The 17,925-nt window shown below is 31.2% G+C and overlaps 1 protein-coding gene across 1 annotated transcript in view; it reads left to right on the top strand.

The window, feature by feature from the left end:
* Nucleotides 1-13,280, top strand: part of LOC125057054 (protein yellow-like) — a 30,803-nt gene extending 17,523 nt beyond the window's left edge. Inside the window, exons 4-8 of the mRNA XM_047660495.1 lie at nucleotides 2,418-2,562; nucleotides 4,768-4,954; nucleotides 8,804-8,998; nucleotides 9,450-9,582; nucleotides 11,271-13,280. Coding sequence (XP_047516451.1) covers nucleotides 2,418-2,562; nucleotides 4,768-4,954; nucleotides 8,804-8,998; nucleotides 9,450-9,582; nucleotides 11,271-11,375 — 765 coding nt within the window. The 3' untranslated portion in view covers nucleotides 11,376-13,280. The remainder of the gene's footprint in view (nucleotides 1-2,417; nucleotides 2,563-4,767; nucleotides 4,955-8,803; nucleotides 8,999-9,449; nucleotides 9,583-11,270) is intronic.
* The last annotated feature ends 4,645 nt before the right edge of the window (nucleotides 13,281-17,925 follow it).

Here is a 17,925-nt window from a genome sequence, read left to right on the forward strand (position 1 = left end):
TAATTTCGTAATAATAATATAAATATCATAGTAAAAATATATAACAAAGAAATTCCATGTAATAACAATCAAGTATTTTTTATAAATGTTTGGTTTTAGTTACCACAACTTTCATATGTATCATAAATAATTAATTATACGCACAAAATTGTTGTGCGCAGGTACAAAAAGTCTATTTAAATCCAATTGTTATCTTTGCAATGTAGCCCTGAATGACCATTTGAATAGGTCATTTATAAGTCTAAACCATTTGATTAACAACGCTTTGGGCGTAGGTTGTTATTACTATCAATTACGTCGTGACTGAGCAGATTATTGACTGGCGGCCACGGTACAAAGAAAAGTGACTAGTTTTTTAAATATAAATATTACGTACATTAAAATCATACAATTATTTAAATAAGATCTGGAAATACAACTGAGTTCTTTCAACACCTAGAACAAGCAACAACCTACATTATTTCTGTGTAGTATTTATTTAATGATAACGTGAATTTACAATATTTGCCTAAAAATGAGACGACGCGCCGATAAGTTTTCATTCCAGTTTCCTTGGGACAGCCCGACTCATCATCGCGGGCAAAAAAAATTAGATTAACGATTTAATAACACCTGCATGTATGACCGTCCTTGTGTTATAATTTACCAAATAACATTATAACTAGCCTCGATTGCGTGTTATTGAACATTTAATTACCTCGGTAAAGCTGTTACGTAGTAGGGAAAATAATTTAATTGGATTCGAGAACCAACCATTTCCGTTTCCTAAATTGTCAGCGTTCAATGAATCTTAGATGAAACTGTTTTAAAATAACTCTGCATTAAATAATGGCTCCTAATTAAGATGTTCATTTATTTAGGGAGGAATTTTTTCAAGATTTTTTTAAAAAACGATTTTATACAATTTATATTAAGCCTCGAACCCAACGAACACACTAAACCAAATATAATCGTGGCTACGATTCAACCATCAAAAGTTATAAGATTGAAAAAACAGCAGTATTAAATAAAATAAATGGTAACTTGAATGTGTTTTTAATGCATATTTGAAATAATCTTTTTTAGTTGAGTGTACAACAAAAACTTAATTAGTTTTCTATCGATATTTAAGGGTATTTGAAGGGGAACATTCTGTAGGATTTGGTATTACTGAATAATTTTCAACCAGCCTTGCAATTCTGTAACTCACTTGTGTGAGTGAGTTACGCACTGTATTTTAGTTGTTAAATAATCTGTTAGTTACGTTTTCATCCCGATATAATAACCGAACTGATTCGCCTTTGTATGACAAACTTTGTTAAGCTGTCGATTGAATACGAATTTGGGCACAAAATCACCTCAGAATATACTCACTCACTCTCTGCGACCCATAAAGTTTCCTGGCCTCCGAAATGAGATTCCAGCGCTCCATGTCCTGTGCCACCTCCTGCCAATTGCTGCAGTAAGTCCTCCGCGGTACCTGGGCAGACCTACTGGTCTCTATCTAAGTAAGCTTCCTTCACCGCCCGATCTTGGCGTATACGCTTAAGGTGACCCTGCCAACGAAGTTGATGGGACTTCAAAACTTTTCTTACTTTATTGTAATTTTTAGCAATTAACACGTAGATCGAAGACAAATTATCTTTTTGAATTTTCCAAAAAGTAGATAAAAACTAGCAGCGTACATGATCCGTTATTAGTGGTTGCAAATGCTTTACTTGCTCATACAACAAACTTTGTATTACTGTTTTTGGATTGATATAAAGGTTTTTAGATCAATTTATTGTTCAAGTAATTGAATAACTTACCAATACAGAGCTACCTCGCCCATTGTGAAAGACGCGACCTTCAGTTCCGCGCCTATTTACTAAATAATTGACGCAAAAGGAACACATAGCTAACATTTTATAATTATGTTCTTTAGCATTAAAAATATGACCGGTCATTTACGCATTACTATGAGTATACCACAATCTATTTAATTTTATCGCTCTTTAAATATAGTGAAACGTACAAATGTGTCTTTAGATTTGTATGATCATAAGCTAGTATAAAATATTTGAGCTTTACATACGTAATTTTTTTTGTTATTCTAATTTCATATTTCTAAGATAAAACAGTTTATTTTATTTAGACTAATTATCATTGCCGAGGGCTTACGTAGACCACTCACTCCCTTATTCATAAAATAAATCAGAAAAATTAGAACGTTTTAACTTAAGTACTCATCTGTCTTTTTTTATGATAGCGTAAACACAATTTGACAGAATAAGACGGAAGACCACTAAAGCCAAGCTGCCTGTTAAATTTTTATTGGATTACCAGACTATAGAGGACGTAATTTATTATCTTTGAATATTTACAACATAAAATACGTGGTCTGTCGCGCCATACAGATGATCTGGTATAAACTTATGTCAAATATTAAACCATTTCAGGTAAGAAGTATCTACTTCCCACGGGAGCTTCTACGACCAGCGTCTCTCCTTACCAACATTGTGCTTGATGACACCAGGTCGAACGCCCACCATGCAGCTAATTGCGACAACATCTTCGCCTACATCAGTGACACGGTTGCTCCTGGTAAGAGCTTCAGAATATTTTTTATTTCTTGCCTGAATTAAAATACACGAGGAGAAGAGATAAAAGAATTCCTTACCTAACAAGTCTACAAATACAACTTGCTATCGAATATACATATTACATAGTTTCAATATCGAACACCCATTCAATCTTGATTAGATTTTGGAAGTTCGTGGAGGCGGCTTTTTAAGATTAACACTAATATTACAAAGAGGTATGATTGTTTATTTGCTTGAATAGGCTGCAAAAATACTGGGCTGATTTCAAAATTGATTTCTCCAAAATATAGGAGACATTATACCTGATATATTATCTATTTATATCCATTATTCTTTAAAAAATAAGTAATAAAAAATAATCAAGCCGGTTTCCTCACGATGTTTTCCTTTGCCATTCTAGCGAATGTTAAATGCGCACATATAAAGAAACTCCATTGGTGCACAGTCGGGGTTCGAACCTACGGCCTCAGGGATGATAGACGCACGATGACGTGATAAAGTGATGCATAATCTTATAAAACTAAACAATGTTTTTATCTGAAATGAGCGTATTGCTTCATCTACTACATCAAAATTAAACTATCATTTCCAGTGTCATATTTAACCAATCTATTATTTATCTTTATCCAATGTTTCCAAATTTCCAACAGAAACTTTAAAATTGCATAACCAGCTTCGTCAGGATAATAAATTACGATATTAATTTCGCTTTCGATAAAGTTATGACATAGATATTAAGTGATACGAACCAGTCGTAATCTTTATGAATAGCTAATGTTGCGGAAATGATAGTCGTTATACTAAATGTTATGTCTTGTACTTAATTTGATAACCAATAATCGGTGATTATATTGAACACATTCATTCAAAGCAGCAGGCCTAGTGGCTTCAGTGTGACTCTCATTCGAGGTTGTAGGTTCGAATCCCTGCACCAATGGACTTTCCGTCATATGTCTATTTAGCAATCGCTAATACTTTTCTCGATATATAGATTCTTTGAGCGAAATTTGTGCTACGCATCTGACCCCCACTGTTTCATTTTACACATTGTATAGTGGAATTTATATTTTACGCTAAACCAAGATATTGTCAGGGGTCGCTCTAGGCATTCTACCTATGGGGCCCATGTACTAAGGCACAATACAATACATATACGATGTTCATTATACGTCTTTGACCTAATAGTAAAATTACACCGCTTCTGACGTATAGGAGGACAACACAACAGAGCCGGAGAAATATTAACAATTTTAATTTGCGCTTCGATTCGTACTTTTTGCCTATTTATATTTTTTAGACATTACTTTATTAATATATAAACATATATATATATATATATATATATATATATATATATATATATATTATTATTATTATACATACTAAAAATGTTATATTTGGCTATCGCGAGTACAGTAAATAAAGAAATCTAAAACCCTTCGTGTGCGACGAAATTAATGTATAACAAAGCTAGCTACAAAATTTTATTTTTATAACGTATAATTCTTTCTCAATTCATCTCTAAGTATTGCGATCATGCCACCACGCACAATTTTTTTCTTAGAAGGTATTTCGCAGGTTCAAATTGGCACGTCCACATTGCCATTGACATACTTTGACACTTTTAAGATCACCCACGTGTGTCGATACACTTTCTCGTTGCGCAGTACAAAATTCGTAACAAACACTTCATTACGCTTAATACTTGTTACGTGTTTTCTTAAATTTGATTAACGACTTACACGTAATTTTATTAGTAAATTTCTATTAATCTGTATTCAAATGATAAAGGCTTATCTTATGTATCACACATAGAAACTTTCCTGCATTTTTATCTCGTCTTATAATCCTTGTACATTTTCGTCTTACAACATTAATGGACTTGAAAAGGGTTGCTTTCTTAAGGGGTGCGAAAACACTATGGAAATATTTGGTAGTTAGTAGTAGTTTTTTTGACACTTGATAATATTTTAGTATCTAATTAACCTGTAAACAACTATATTCCTAATTTGAAAACTTCTTCTATTTTATTGTTTGGCAACGGATGTTTTTATTTAAATTAAATTTGATCTCAACCAATCTCATAATTATGTAACAAAAACATTGTTTTACGACATGGCAAGTTTACGTAATAAAAATGTATCAACAATCCGGAAATACAAAACTTTTATTATAAGAAATAATTTTATTAAATTTACCCTTGAAGGTATAATCGTATACGACGGTCGCCGTGACAACGCTTGGCGCGTCACCCACGCCTCTATGTACCCAGACCCTGACATGGGAGAATACGACATCGGTGGAGACAAGTTCACTCTTATGGACGGCATTGTTGGCTTAACCCATTCACCGGCCCAAGGTCTACTATATTATCAGCCCTTGGCTACTGACAGGTGAGATATGTTATATGATTTAACAATTATTATTTTTACGATGCTGCATTCTACTACAGATCCCATTGTCTCCAAGCTCTATAGCATTTATTTACAGAGCAGTGTTGGTCTAGTGGCTTCAGCGTGCGACTTTAATACCTGAGGTCATAGGTTCGATCCCCGGCTGTGCACCAATGGACTTTCTTTCTATGTGCGCATTTAACATTTAAATGTGAAGGAAAAAGTCGACGGCGTGTGTCAGGCACTAGAGGCTGATCACTTACTTGCTTATTAGATTTAAAAATGATCATGAAACAGATTCAGAAATCTGAGGCCAAGACCTAAAGAGGTTGTAGCGCCAATGATTTTTTTTTAAGAGATGATTGTAACGTTTTCTTTGCTCTTCTTTTAGTTTTATTATAAATTTTCTAACAGGTTGTTTGGGTAACGACTACACTTTTCATACATTGATTTACATTGCTATGTTATGAACAACTAAGTATTTAATAACATACGTAATAATCAGTACTATTGGACGTGAAAGTAAAACACATAATTTCACCCGTATCGCATCGATGTCCGTCGTTTCACAAGTGATTTTAGGGCACTTTCTACCACACATCAACATAAAACCAAACGGTTCGATATGACATAAGGACCTTTATACAATAACTATAATACGTAACAATAAGATCTCGACTTCAATATTGAGTTTTCGTACGGTTTTTAAATATTTCAGCTATTATGTACATATATAGAATGCATAAGCTAAACTGTCAACAACAAATAAAATTAAATCCTTATTAATTAAACCTTATAGACCAGTGCCGATAATTTTTGAAACCTAAAAAAATTACAGTAGGATGAAACCCATTAGAAAAGCAGGGGAATATGATCAAAATGAAAGGAAAAATAAATTACGGTCGATCTGAGGTCGGGAAGGGTAGGGGGGGGAAGTTTTAAGGGTAAAAAACGGTTTATCTCGATTTCCGGCTAAACTACAAGTCCTATCGAAGAAAATTAAATGGCAAAGTTGGAGGTAATAAAAAGATCTAAAACTTTTGTATTCACACATTTTTCACAAAAACTCAAAATTTATGTGAAAAATTAAAAAAACCAAGTTTTTGGTTTTTTATTTTTATCTTTAACAAAAATATTTTTTTTTTAACGAAATTTGGTGAAAACTTACCTTTCTATGTCCCAAATACGCTGTAATTTATTTGATTAAAAATATTTATTTGTTCACCTTATTTTGAATTAATATCGAAAAAACACCCTAATTTTCAATCGAAAATTCTGACGTCAAAATTTCAGCTTTTTTCAAAAAGTTGGTGTGCTTTCAGTTTGTTGAAATCTCTACTTTCCTATGGTAAAAAAAAATATATATATTACCATAGTAAATCTTCTGAGAAAATGCAAAAAATCGTATGCAGTAACGCCCAGACCCGTCATCCCCTTCCCTACTTCTCTATGAATCTTCTTTAAATTATAATCAGATGCCTATTTATTACTATTTTAAGATAACTTATATATACCTGAGTGACCTAAAAAAAAAATTTAGCCTTTAGATGGGCTAAAATTTTCGTATTTCATAGAGAAGTAAGGAAGGGGATGACAGGTCTGGGCGTTAGTGCATACGATTTTTTGCGTTTTCTGAGAAGATTTACTATGGTAATATATATATTTTTTTACCATAGGAAAGTAGAGATTTCAACGAACTGAAAGCACACCAACTTTTTGAAAAAAGCTGAAATTTTGACGTCAGAATTTTCGATTGAAATTAGGGTGTTTTTTCGATATTAATTCAAAATAAGGTGAACAAATAAATATTTTTAATCAAATAAATTACAGTGTATTTGGGACATAGAAAGGTAATTTTTCACCAAATTTCGTTAAAAAAAAAATATTTTTGTTAAAGATAAAAATAAAAAACCAAAAACTAGGTTTTTTGAATTTTTCACATAAATTTTGAGGTTATGTGAAAAATGTGTGAATACAAAAGTTTTAGATCTTTTTATTACCTCCAACTTTGCCATTTAACTTTCTTCGATAGGACTTGTAGTTTTGCCGGAAATCGAGATAAACCGTTTTTTACCCTTAAAACTCCCCCCCCTGCCCCTTCCCGACCTCAGATCGACCGTAATTTATTTTTCCTTTCATTTCGATCATATTCCCCTGCTTTTCATATGGGTTTCATCCTACTGTAATTTTTTTCACTTTTTATTTATTTTAAAGGCTATCTGCACTGGTCTATTATTCTATTGTTGTATTATTTTTACTGGTCCAGACTCTTCCGAAGACTCTTCTTTAAAAGAACAAAAACTTAGTACTTAAATATTCTAAACGAAATTGTAACAGTAGTTTATGCAACTGTCATATTATAATAGAGGGTATTAAAACATGAGTGTAGTAAAATTACACGAGTGTTTTAATATCTAATTATATGCAGTTGCATACACTAGTTTATTTAATCTCATAGCCATATAAAATGTTTTATAGAACAATTATTTCAATACTGCACTTACCAGTTTATATTGTTTATTAGAATGATATATAGGTATTTATAAATTATCACGTTTTTTTTCATATAATAAAAAAATAAAATAGCAGCAGAAAGCAGAATAAAAGTTCTGCTTCAAATCTATATATGGTATATATGTAGTTATGGAAAGATCATGGATGCGAACCAAGTACAATAAAAACCCAACTATAATGTGGGAGACCCGGACCTAGTTATAGGAAATCGGGCTGTAGGAGTATTCTCGTTTTTTTTAACAAATAAAAAAGTAAGAACACAAATCTAATAAAATTATTCAGTTTAGTTTTATAATAACACAATTGAAACTAGTGCAAAGTTACGCACAACTAATGATGGATTTGACAAATCATTATAAATTTCACACTACAGAAATAAAACTTGAGAAATCGCCGCGTTATTAATAATATATAATATTAATAAATAAATCAAGTTGGAGGAAAATATGTAGACTGATATGATATCTGTACTTGATGACATAGTATAATTAAAATCCCCAATTACATTATATATAAGGAAACAATTGACATTATCAACAGGAAAATGCAGTTTTTTGTGAGTTTTTTATTTTTAATATATGTAAATTAGATAACTTTATCAGTCACCTTTGAAAGGTAAACATACCGATTTCAATGTGACACAGAATAAATACGAAAGTGTTTTATTTAGCTTTCTTCAGTATTTTTATTTTATTATATTTGTTTTTTTTTCGTCTTAATGCTTTAATAAAAGAATAAAAAATCGAGTATTTTATATCTACACTAAACAGAAGAAGATATTTAATAACATATAATAATTCAAAATTCGTGAGAAAGTTGTTCTCGCTTTATTGTCATTGGTTAAACAAAAATTGTATATTTATAAAAAAAATTAAAACTTAACGTCAAAGTTTTGAACCATTTAATCTTCTTTCTGACACAATACACCCTTGAGAATCTAAAGAGAATAACATAATTGGCTAATATATTATCAATTAGAATGTGTGGAGTAAATTTGCAAAATGAGAAATAACTAGAGATATATTTATAGGATTGTATCCTACACGAAAAGACTATCTGGGATGGGCATGATAGGTCGAGAGTTCATAAAAGGGTGGTTGGTAGACCTGCTCGTATGTTTATGGGTCTGAGTCAAAGTACCCATAACCATGAGTCTGAAAATTTCATAAAAAAACTTCAAAAAATTTATTTAAAATAAATAAATTATTTAATTTTATATTTAATATAAAAGTTAAAGAAGCGAGGCTGTTGTTTAAGGACCTTAGCTAGTGGAGGTTGTTGTTGTGAAAGGGGAACATTCGTGATTTAAATAATAAATCATAATATTTTTTACAGAATTTTCAGCGTGTCAACAGCAGTATTGGCTTCCGGTCCGCCAGCGGAAGGTGCTGATCTGCCAGTCAATCTAGTCGGTCGCAAGTCCTCTCAGGGTCTTGGTATTGCCGTGGACCCAAGGGATGACACCATATTCTTCAGCCCCATGACAGAAACTGCTGTCGCCGCCTGGAATCCCATCACCAACTCACACAGGTATAATAGATACAAAGAGTCGAATATTATTTGATTTTTGAATACAAAAATATTTTTATTAAATTTAGCCTATCCCACTTATAATAATAATGTGACCACATTGACTACGTGATTGACCAACCACGCCTGAGTAACAAAGAGTAAAAGACTTTTACCTACTTTCCTTTTAAAAAAAGCCGTCTTTTTATTTACGTTTATCTCATTAGCTGACGTTTATTAAATAATTTAATATTTATTTCTTACATAATTCGAGAATGTTCAGGACTAGTGTAAAATTTTCTCTGCTTATTTAAACGATCCTAGTACTAGGAAATGAGTAATAACATACTTGATTTTTAATAAATAAAAGCCTCAAAAAGTTCACTCATTAGTGACGAGGCTGCGCTTGCTCAGGGAATGGTGTCTTGTATTCTCAAATAAGTGTTAATATTAAAGATTAATTAAATTTCAGAGTTTTAGCCCAAGACGCTGAGAAATTGCAGTTCTGTGCCGAAGTAAGATGGGCGGAACGTGACAACGGCGCTATTTGGGTGCTCTCAACCAGATTCCACAAGTTCTTCAAGAGATCTGTCTCTAAGCATGAGGTTAGAACAATTAAATATATTTGAGGGATAGAGAGAACAAATATTTATTATATTAAAGCATTGGCAAAAACAAAACAATAATTTTAATTTAAAAAAAAAATTAATTTCGGTATCGTTGACTTAAGTATAATAAAGAAATAATAAACTTTACTACTTATAACATACTTTAAATAAGGATGTGCTACTTGATCGGTCTTAATGCTATTTTTTGTTTTATCTGAATTGTAAAAAAAACTTAAATCATCTATTTATAATCTTTTGTGTCAATAATTCATTTCAACAGACTATAGAACTATTTGATATTATTCTGTGATACTATGCGTTGATAAGCAAAAAAAAAACAAATGTTTGAAATTGGAATCGAAAGGTGTTTGCTGTTATAGATAACAGATAAACCATAGACCAGTTTGTCAAATGGTCAAGTTGTCGTGTAGAACTGATTGTTATATATAGTACGAGCTAGCTGTGCCCGAGAACTTCGTTTCTCCTTAATGTGATTTTACTAAGCCTACCCTTTTAGTACATGCCAACATGAAACATTTCATGCTACCCCAGAGACTTTACTGTGAATTTTTCTCTAGGTATATAAACCTAAATTCATAAGATTTTAATTAACAAATAAACAATAGGGGTTGATCGTAGAGGGGTGAATCAAGGGTTGTATGTATTTTTGTACGCTGTATCATTAAAAAAAAAACAACAAATTTTATCTAACGATAGATAGTAGCCGATTTTCAGACTTAATGAAATAAAAAATTTCATAAGAATAGGTCGAGCCGTTTCGGAGGAGTATAGGAACGAACATTGTGACACGAGAATTTTATATATTAGAAGATAGATGATACTTCTAAAACGCTAGTAGATAGATGATTGCTACAAGCTATTAAAAAACTAGTATCGTAGATAGATCTGTATATCCATTTCCAAGGTCCACCTCGCTAGTTTACTTAGCACTATATTGTGGCAACTAGTAGTGGTCATCATATCCAAGGTGTTTTCCTGGATTGCGAGATCAATCGGCAAGGCTATGTAAATAAATTATATTTATACAAATAAAAACGAAAGAATTTAAAAATAGAAAAGTGAGGTTCTAATATTTATATGACGCTAAGTCAGCTAACTTGTAAATTTAACTGTCGATTTTAGATAATTTATTGGTTATTTTCAAGTTACGGCACCACTTTTTTGAAATTCAAGTTTTGTATTAATATCTATATTACTTAATCATACTGTTTATTGAGAAATTATGTTAAAGCTGTTTTATGAGTTGATGTGTGGTTTTCAAAGTTATTAATAAATATTTATTATTAAAAGGTCATTATGGTCATTCAAAATTCTTGGCATAGCTGCTAACTTCACGCATATTCTATTTCTTTTTACTTGTACATTGTCTTATTCCCATCTCGCTTTGGGGCGGGTTTAAAAAGAATTCGTTAGTGGGCAGCTTCATTCTGTTAATTTTGTGTCACGGTGCGCGCGCAACGTAAAATTTCACTATAGTAAATTTTTTATAACGCGCCTAAAGAAGTATAACTTCAAAAAAATAAAGAAAGCCAAAGAAGTATAACTTCAAAAAATAAAGAAAGCCAAAGAAGTACGTGCTTCTTACGCGCGTACATAAGTACACGCACCCTTTTTTTTGTAATATATTTTACTCAGAGAAAATTATAATATTTTGTTAATTTCAGATCAATGTACGCGTATTGCGTATAGTCGAGGGCGGGTACGGCGGCTACTTGTCTCAACCTCACATACAACGTCGCTCAACAGCTAACCTTACCTCTAACTTCTAACTTACTAAAACAGACGACAGACTATACCCGTATTCATAGAAATTGTAATCTAAACCACTCTTTTGTCTCTTTCTGTCACATTGTATATACTCTATGATGAAAAGAGACAGTTGAATACTTTAAAACGGTGTCATCGATTGTTTCTTCTATGAATAAGGGTATATAATGTATTTATTGATAGATTAAACCAAATAAGTCCATATTAAACTGACAGCAGACAATTTTGAATTTTTGAACTAAAGACTGGGCGACCCGATAAAAAAATATTTTAACTATTCTATTACGTTAACTATACGACTCTTCGTATTACGTTAAAAGATATAAAATTGGTAATAAAACTATGAATAAATAAGTCTGTCATCTTTTAGTTAGATTAAACTCTTACAGTGTCGTCGATTAATCTTATATGGTTGGTCTCAAATAGTAAGAATTATCTTAATTCATATATCCAAATAAATTGCGATTTAAAAAGTAAAAGTACCAACAGGTACCAATAATGTACAGTACATACAGTATATATATATATAAACCGTGTATGACAAATCGCGAGGTTCTGAGAATTGAGATATACTTTTAAGATCTGTTTAATAAAAAATATTTTGGCCAATATTATGTAATTTGGTAAAAAAAAGATTCTATTTTCTTGGCCTGTGAATAATCTAATTAAATAAAAAAAAGAGGAAATAGAGAATTTTTCGTACCGCCAAAAATATTTTACCAGTCATTAGAGCCTGTTTCCATATAAATACTAGTTGAATATATTTCGAAGCAGAAATAAGTTTTAGAAAAATATATCGCTAGTACTAGAGTCACAAAAGATTCTCATAGAAAATTATACGACTCGTTCGAAAATACTAGTAGAAAACGATATGGAAACTGGTCGTTATTTTAGAGTCGACGACAATTTACCGTAATTCCTTTAACTATAAAATATTTTAATGCCTCTTAGATAATTAGAAATCAAACGGCAAAATAATTAAAAAACAAAAAATTAATACAATTGTGCGAAAAAAAATTCAATCATTATATAGTCATATATGTCCGAGGCGCCCTATTTTAAGTTATTTAACAGTATGTTTGTGCGTATGTATTACTTGAAACAGAAGCCAGTTTTTAAACATTTGCTAGTATGAGATGAATATTAAACCCGCCATGTCTACTCATTACTAAGCTCTAGAAAAATAAACACATTTAAATATCGTGTTAAGTTATAAATTTTGTTTGTAACACGTGCCATTCTTCCATTAAAATGCGAAAAAGTACTGTCAGCAAACACGGCCATTTACAACAAAAATTTAATTTATTGTTTTAATGAATATTTGCTTTCAAAACTTGAATTTCAAGTGACAATCTTCATATATCACTTGTGGCTTACGATGGGATGTTTATTAGAAATATTTGAAACGAGTAATTTTTACTGTGGTAGTAATAAACTATTACCACAATAGTAAACTGTATATAAATACGTACTTAGCGGATGAAAGGAAATATTAAAATAACGGCTATCATAATGCGCTGGATGCTCACATATTTCACAAATAAACAGTCATATACATTATAAATTTAATTGAAACATTTTATCGACACCCATCTACAAAATCTGGTCTCATTCGTTCCGTGCGTATGTGTGCGCCGTGTAGCAGTACGCTTTGTGATTTGCTGTTGGATGCCCGCTTCACTTGTAATATACATATTTTTGAATCCTAAACATTAAATCAGTGAATTATTTTTATATAGGAGTATAAAGCGTACCGCATGATAAATACTACTTCAGACAAGAAATCCCGTATCTGCTGGAATTTCTATGTTAAGATATTGCAAGCCAAAATCGTGACAAATGAAACGGTCTTTAAAAAAAGCTCTCTAGCGTTTTGAAAGCTAGGGGATAAAAAAGTTAACAATTATGTATATAAAAAAATGTTCAAAATGTTTGTGTTTTTGACTAGTTTCATTACAAATTCGTCAATAAATTCTACCAATCTTTGTTTATTCCCTTTTAGGGGAATTCCCAATGTGAATAATTAATTAAATTTGAATGAGTTTGCTGATAGTACCCAAGTGTTACCAGTTACCAAAACACGTAATAAATAGTAGACAGACGAACAGAAAAATTGTAAATACATATATTATTATTGTAAGGTTTAGTTTCAAAGATAACAATTATTCCAACTGTTATCAGCTTCATAGGAAATTATAATTTTAATTGTACATTATAAAAAGTTTACCTTATAATAAATGTATTACGAAACATCATTCCTACATTTGTATTTTTGTACAATAAAAGTACTAAAATGTAATTTTGTTTTATTTTGATAATACCTTTTCACGGATTTGTTCTTTAATAGCAAGAAGAAGCTTTAATTTGAGGTAGGTATCGAGATGTAGTAATTTAAGATTCGTTTTATTTGTTATAAGTAAAAAAACTTGGGCAGGAGAGTAATGGTATCAATAATGAACGTTTAATAATCATATCAAATCTTTTAGTCATTAATTATAAGAAATTAAGTAACAGGTATTGCTCAGTATCCCTTTAGATATAAAAAAAGTTGGTTATTAAGATTAAAAAAAAGTTGGAAATTAATATAGTACTTATATGGAATTGGTCCTTTTAAATTTTACGATACCTATGTAAAATCACATCACATATTTTTTTGTACGCACATTAAAGTTATATTCTATTACAAATTATTACACAAAGACACCCTCGTTTTGGCAGTCAAAACGAGGATGGTGCAACATACACATATAGAAACTCAAAATTACGGATAATCTTTCGTACTAGGAAAATAGATATTTATTAGAAATTCTTCCGAAAAATCTACATAAAGCAAATTATATGGGTATTTCTAAAGACGCAACTAATATTTACCTAATGACCGATATTTGAGTAAATATTCCTTGTAATGAGGGGATTACCTTGATTATGGTTCTCGTTTGCCCCTTATCTAGGTTGTTTATTTACAAACAGGAAAATGTATACCACACACGCTTTGGCATAGGGGCAGTAGATAATAAATAGAAAGTTATTTTTTCATGCGGCCATGGACTGCAATTTTTATCCTCATAATTATAATTTGTATTTTTGAAGTAAAACTTCTTTAGGCGCTGAGGGTAAAATTTTTACGGATCAAACGCAATAATAATCAATAATCATTTAGCGTAACGAATCTATGCAGCGTTTTTGTCGAAGAAAAGGAAGAGAGCGATTGAGACCGAATGAGAGAGAGAGTGAGAAGGGCGAATTACCTTATAGAAAATATATTTTTAAAATTAAAATTTCGTAAAGAGAATTTATGAAATATTAGTATTTTATATTTTATGCAAAATAATTTATTGAAATCTCAAATGACGAATTGTAAATTAAAATGCCACGTCACGTTATTATAAAGAAATGAATTTAAAAAAATATAATTTGTATTAATTTTCGACACTTTTAATATTTTAATGACAATTAAATAAATTAAATTCCTAACATATCTTCCTTTTTCCCTCCCTCAAGTCTCGGAAATCTAATTTCTTTAGATTTGTATAAATATGAACAAGACTTAAAAATTAGTTTGCCAAAGAAGTTTTACTTCTTACACATATATATATTTTTTGTATTCACTCAGTTTTATTATACAGATTACAGGGTGGCAAAAAAGTCGTGGATCAAAAGCAAATAGGGGATAGATGAGGTCATCAGCGGTCATTTGCGTTTGATCCACGACTTTTTGGCCATCCTGTATAAGCTGTTGGCTACTTAAACAAATAGAATATAAAAATAAATAATAATAATTGCATACTTTATTTATATAGTTGCATTGTTTTCCTAATGACTTCACAATATGAAGTTCACAGATCGTGTGAACGTCATTTGTTTTGTTTTAATTTTAATCTGTTTGTATTTAGTTATCTGTACAATTCAGTTCACGGCCTTGTGTCATGGATAAAAATGTATATTAAAATAGACACTTCGTGTTCTACCAACAAGAAAACACTATTAAAATAAAAACAAGGAAGGAAAGGACAATACGTAAACCTTGTATTGTGAAAAATATATTAATTCACCAATTATACAAGATAATTATTATTAATTTCGAGCTCATTATATCATAATATTGTAATATTACCTAAAAATCGAGCCACAGCATAGACCAATTCTAGTAAAACTATATAAAAATATTCTTAGCAAATATTGATACATTGTATATCCTAGTTTTCGAAGGAGTTAAAAAAGCAAGGTTTTTTTAATTCCTTCGAGTTAGGAAACAAGGAAAAAGTATTCTATCTTGTTTCTAGATATAGTAAGCATGTATTATGTTGTATAAGTAGAACACTTTCTAATTAGTCTAAGATAAGTCATATTTTTACAGCGTTTAATACCTACAAAACCCTGATAAAGGTTCTTAAACAATTTATGAAAATAATTAATAGACTGCTACATGACCGAGCCGAGTTTTGCAAGCGGCTTGATCGCTTGGCGTTGCCTAGACATGTGGGTCTCTCTGCATCTTCTACCGCATTTACCACGTGTTGAGAGGAGTGGTTTGAATGATAATGAACCTGCAGCTGAGTTTCATCATAGGACTTCGAGGCAGATTACGAAATTCTACCTGTATTACCCGAAGTCTGTCGTTTCACAACTAAGCGTTTTTAAGGCAGTTCTTGCCGCGCAACACTACTATGTGGAACCAGCTGCCCATAAAGTATTTCCGAATCAATTTGACTTGGTATCACTTAACATCAGGTGAGCCAGTATGTTAGTTTTTCAAACCTCTCATCACGCAGTGCAATAACAATAAAATATAGTGCATAGAGGCTTCAATTTTGTTTTTGATTAGATAGTGTAGGAGTTCATTCAATTTACAGAATGTTTTAAAGTGTAACACTACTCACGATGCAAGGGCGTTTGCAATGCAAGCCATTACTATTGGTTAGGCTCAACCTTATCTAATATCTGTAGAAGATCTAAAGGTTTGACAAATAATAATTATACCACAAAATTTAAGAAGTATATATCGCCTATTCATTGTCTTAGCAATGTAATATTTCTATACATCTAAATCGAAACTAATGCGGAAACAAATAACTTCGTGGCAAAAACTTGTAATTCTACTTTTGAAATAAAATAGTTAAAGCCATGTGCAACTACCTACTATAAATATTCAAGTCTAACCTACGTATAAGAGAATAGTAATGACATAATTTAATACATTTATGATTATATATTGATGTGCGAAAATCACCTTACCTACGGAAGACAGTTGAGACACTAGCTGAAGAATTTTATTCTTAATCAAAGAGAAGGACTCTATATTAAAAATTAACAATATGTACTTTTAAACGTTATTATTTTTAAAAATCTATATAAAAAATTAGTCAAATGCTTTATATTTTCTTTGGTAACGTTTTGCTCTTGCGTTTCAAACGTGCACATCGCCATCTGTTGAATAAAAATAAAATTATGAATTAAGACACTTGATGTTTATGTTATGCTTTATTACAATCGTTGTAATCAAGTAATTCGTGATTATTGTGTTTAATTTAAATATTATATACATGCATCCTCGCTTCGTCCAAGCCGAGGTACTGCCTATAATTCATAACGCAATAACAAATTACTGTGCACTCTCATAGTACAAAAATTGAAATGATCGGGAAGGGAATATAATCAAGAACCCTTATGGGCAGAAAGAACTAGGATAAACTTGAGCAAGTCTGTCCTTGAACACACATTGTATATATATAGTGTGTGAACATCGCTAAAATCGGCGAAGAGTGTTGGGTACAGAAGGCTGATCACCTTCGCTTGACTATAAAAAAAAATATCACGAAAAAGATTTTAAGGGCTAGAAGAATTTTTGAAGTGAAAACTTCTTTAGCGGCGTTGTACACTTTTTTTGGAATGGGTAAGAAATGTTAAACTTGCGTCAGGACACGTGTCCTGATCGAAATTTGGAGAGTAGACAGCTGGCGCGGCGTATTTAATGTAATATAAATTGTCATGTTTGTGTACCATAGCGCATTAAATAAATATTGTATTCTACCACATAAATGATAGTACTTTTATACTTATAATTAAAGCAATTCGTGCAAAATTATTCCCTAACCATTCCAAAATATCAAAATGCACAACGTTAATATTCAGGTTTTCACTTCTGCCGACACTGTGCAACCCATGGTTTTTTTGGTTACTGATTGTAAGATGAAAAGTCCACGTCATTGAAAAACGTTTAATACATCGGTGTTGTACTCGACTAAGTACTTTTCTAGGTAAAAAAATCTATTTACAGCGATTATTTGTATGACACTAAAGTGTCAAACCATAAAAATAGATAAGAGGATACACAATGTAGAAATAGCGCGCATTTAGTATAAAATGTTGTAATTTACTTCAATAGATTATTCTTTTATTTTTACATCCGCTCATTGTTTATTGTTTTATTTTGACCATCAGCTGGTGCAAGTCCATTAGTTTGTAATTGTTTTCACTGTTACGCGGTTTTTATGGGCAAAAGTGAAAAAATCTCAACAAAAATTAAAAAGCAAAATTTTAGAATAATATTTA

The sequence above is a fragment of the Pieris napi genome, chromosome 16, assembly GCF_905475465.1.
Source record: "Pieris napi chromosome 16, ilPieNapi1.2, whole genome shotgun sequence".
Lineage (NCBI taxonomy): Eukaryota > Metazoa > Arthropoda > Insecta > Lepidoptera > Pieridae > Pieris > Pieris napi.